This window comes from Girardinichthys multiradiatus, chromosome 1, assembly GCF_021462225.1.
Source record: "Girardinichthys multiradiatus isolate DD_20200921_A chromosome 1, DD_fGirMul_XY1, whole genome shotgun sequence".
Taxonomy (NCBI): domain Eukaryota; kingdom Metazoa; phylum Chordata; class Actinopteri; order Cyprinodontiformes; family Goodeidae; genus Girardinichthys; species Girardinichthys multiradiatus.
Window position 1 is genome coordinate 23,123,011 of NC_061794.1, and position 3,394 is coordinate 23,126,404.

Genomic DNA, 3,394 nt, shown 5'->3' on the forward strand with positions numbered 1-3,394 from the left:
CCAACTCCAGATGATCTGATCAGGGGGCTGGTTCACTGCCATCAACTTTGTGAAACCTTTTTGACTTTTTCCCCATAGAAAGTACCCCTGACCCACTACTTGTGTTGTCCTAAAATAAATCATTGATGGAGCTATTAACTTTACTGCTTCATATTTTTCATTTTTTCCCATAGAAAGAATGCCTGATCCCCTATATTTGTCTTTCCTGGATGAAGTAAATGGTGAGCCTATTAATGCTATTAACTTTGTGCTGTTTTTTCTACACAAAGTAATCCTGGACCAATGATTCTGTAATTTTTTTTCTGTTCCTTCCCTGTCCTCACAATCCTTAACTGTTCAATGAAAAGGTTGATTGTTCTAAGTCTGGTTCTTCTGGAGGTTTCTTCCTGTGAAGGATTCCTCTCCACTGTTGCCACGAGGTTCCTCAAGATGAAACGTGGCTACAAGATCAATGCAGTCAGCTGGGCTTTAATATACATCTTTTTTTTAAGTGCCATCGTAAGATAAACTGAATTTTATTGTATTGTGCTGAACTGTATGTAGCCGGATCTGAATCTACCCATTTGGCCGTGCTAAACTGAGTTCAATTGTAGCTGTCTTTGCCAAGAAACCCTTTTCTGCATAATGTTTAGGTACGGTACATATGTCAGTTTTACGAGTGGCTGTCAATTCATGTATTTTATTTAAACAGAAAAGGTTTTCTGTTTTTTGTGCTAACGGGCCAAAGACATCAGAAACGGTCAAGTGTGTTCATGGTATTGTTGGTCTATTGATCTTCTTCTAAAGATATAAAATGAAACTCCAACAGCTTTTGTGTTGAATAGCATAGGCCAAGAGCTTAACATTGATCGGATCTCAGAATAGTAGAAGGTTAGGTTGATGTAATGTGACTGTAATGTGGTAGACGCTGATAAGACTAAACATCGATACCATATTAGATAACATGGTGACCTGATCGGCACGCCTGCTGCCTTCCCAACATCTGAACAACAACAGAGCTGAAAACTCAAAGAACAAAACAAATCTATTTAATTCGCAACGACAGATTTTAAAACTTTTATGTTGTGCTTTAGATTTTCATGCAAATACAGTATGTAAACACAACCAAAGCACTTAATGAGAAATTTAAGTAATCAAATGCTGCAATCCATTATTACTGGGAGCTCACAAAGGAACTTCTTTTGAGTTAGAAATCCAACTTCATGAATGGGTTGAAATTTCAACATGTTTTTAGAAAATATATTTTAAGGTCTTCACAATAAGCTGGAATTTGCCTCTAAAATGGTCCCAGAGAGCATCAATTGAACTTAATTAATTAATTAATTGAACATTTTAACTTTTTGACATTTTGTCTAATTACAATTAAAAATTTCAAAAACAAATTTTTGGTGGATTTCTGTGATACATCACCACAATTAGTGCATGATTGCAGAATCAAAATTATAATTGGCTGTCACGAATTGTTACAATTATAAATCCATAAAGTGTGACAGGCATGTGCATAATCTTTTCAGCCCTCTTTACCCTGACACCCGTAGATCAAATTCAGTGCAACCAACTATAACTAGAAGTCAACTTTTTGTCAAGAGTCCATCTGTCGGGCGTAGTACATGTTGTAGAGGTAGACCGTGCACACAGTTATGCACTACCTTTTATTTATCTATCACATAGAATCCCAATGAAATATTTGGAAGGTTTTGGTAGTAACTTGAGAAAATACATATGTTCAAGGGTTATAAATACTCTCAAAATGCTCAGTACATGCGAGTCAATCTGAAATTACAGCTGGATTGCCAACATGGAGTACTCCACCATCCCAGCATTGTCCGCATTGGGAATGCCTGCTCCGTTTTTGTTGTCTCCCAGGTTTGCATACACCTCCTCAGGTTTCTGGTGAGGTTTAAAGTCCACTGTTGCATAGATAATGCCACTTGTTTCCTGAAAGAGACAAAGTGTGTTCAGAGATTGTGTTGTACAGGAAGTTCAAAACAACAATGTCTCCTTGTAAACCTGGCAGTGAGTCACAGTCACTGCTGGTTCCCAGTTCTGCACCTACCAGGGCTTCTTGTTTCCATGACTCACACAGAGTTTCTCCAAATATCTCTATAAAACGGGAATAAAAAAACAACACATTATATTGGCTGACCCTTCTATAAAAAGAACCATTTATCACTGTCAGACAGACTGGCAGACAGTCACATTGGAAAGATAATGAGTTTCAGAAAAATGCTTACTTGACTTTTTACGCTTTGCTTTGACTTTGCAGCAAACAGCACCAAGCACAGAAGCAACAGAAATCATGGCTGTGATGGAGACAGCAACAAAGAGCGGCACACCAAAATTCCAGGAAGCTCTGAAAGAGAAACGGAGTACGAAATTTAGCCATACCCGACAAATGAGAAACAACAGCAATCAAAAAAAAGCACTTAAAGGTTGCAGACCTGTCATTGTCACCGTGGTCCTGTACTAGAACAGGTTCAGTCAAGTCCAGGACTGTTGTGGAGCTGTTTGGGGCTCTGACTGTTGCTGTGGTTGTCAACGGAGGCTGAGACTGGCCGTTGTGATCAGAAGCTTTTGCATAATGCAAGACAATTAGTTTAGACTTCTAAGCTTAGAGCAAGACCTAAAGGAAAGTTTCCTTTTCACATTAAGGAAAAACATTTTAATCTTTGACTACAGGTTAAACACTTTTATTTAGGTTTACTTACCAAATACCTCCACATAGTAGTCTGCATATATTTGGGTCTGGGTACCCAGAACGCCACATCTGTAATAACCTGCATCATCAACCTGCACATTTGATATCTCAAACTCAATCCAGCCATTTTTCTCTGTTGTGGTGACTCTTCCCCTGAGTGAATCACAGGTGTACCCTGAACTGTCCAGCAGTTTGTAACATCTTCCAGGATACATTTTACAGCAAGACTTGTTGTAGCTGTTGTAAAACGGAGGAAACATGAGTTTCAGAAAAATGTGCTGAAGATCCTTAGTCCCCTGATGTCCTTTTAGAGGGCAAGTGTCTGGAAAACAAAAAGTCATTTTCAATATTTTAGCAAGATGTAGACAACAGAAAATTCCTGGGATTTGTCAGCCATACCTTGCAAGAGACAGATACATATGACAAGAATCTTCATCTTCACTGAGTCTCAGTGCTTGTAGACACTTTTCCCTCTTATAAGAGGATTGAAGGCACCTCCTCAGACGAAAGAAAAGGGAAGGGAAGTTTTTTGTTCATCAACAGTGGCGGGTGGTGAAAATTATTCTTGGTGGGGCTGATGTAACAATACATTTCTCTACCTACTCCAGTATATGAAATCAACAGTGAGACGACGAATACATTTGGGAAAACAGAAAAGTGCATTGGCTAGTCCACAGCCGGTCAGCCACGACTTGC

General features: G+C 38.9%; 1 protein-coding gene across 1 annotated transcript; it reads right to left on the bottom strand.

Annotated features, from left to right (window-relative positions):
* Nucleotides 1-1,638: 1,638 nt before the first annotated feature.
* LOC124876589 lies at nucleotides 1,639-3,123 on the bottom strand. Its single transcript, XM_047379506.1, has 6 exons — nucleotides 3,098-3,123; nucleotides 2,709-3,020; nucleotides 2,442-2,571; nucleotides 2,235-2,353; nucleotides 2,057-2,103; nucleotides 1,639-1,938 (listed from the first exon to the last, which is right to left on the bottom strand). The coding sequence occupies exons 2-6, from the start codon at nucleotides 2,956-2,958 to the stop codon at nucleotides 1,780-1,782; spliced, it is 705 nt and encodes a 234-aa protein (XP_047235462.1). The 5' UTR covers nucleotides 2,959-3,020; nucleotides 3,098-3,123; the 3' UTR covers nucleotides 1,639-1,779.
* Between the last annotated feature and the right edge of the window lie 271 nt (nucleotides 3,124-3,394).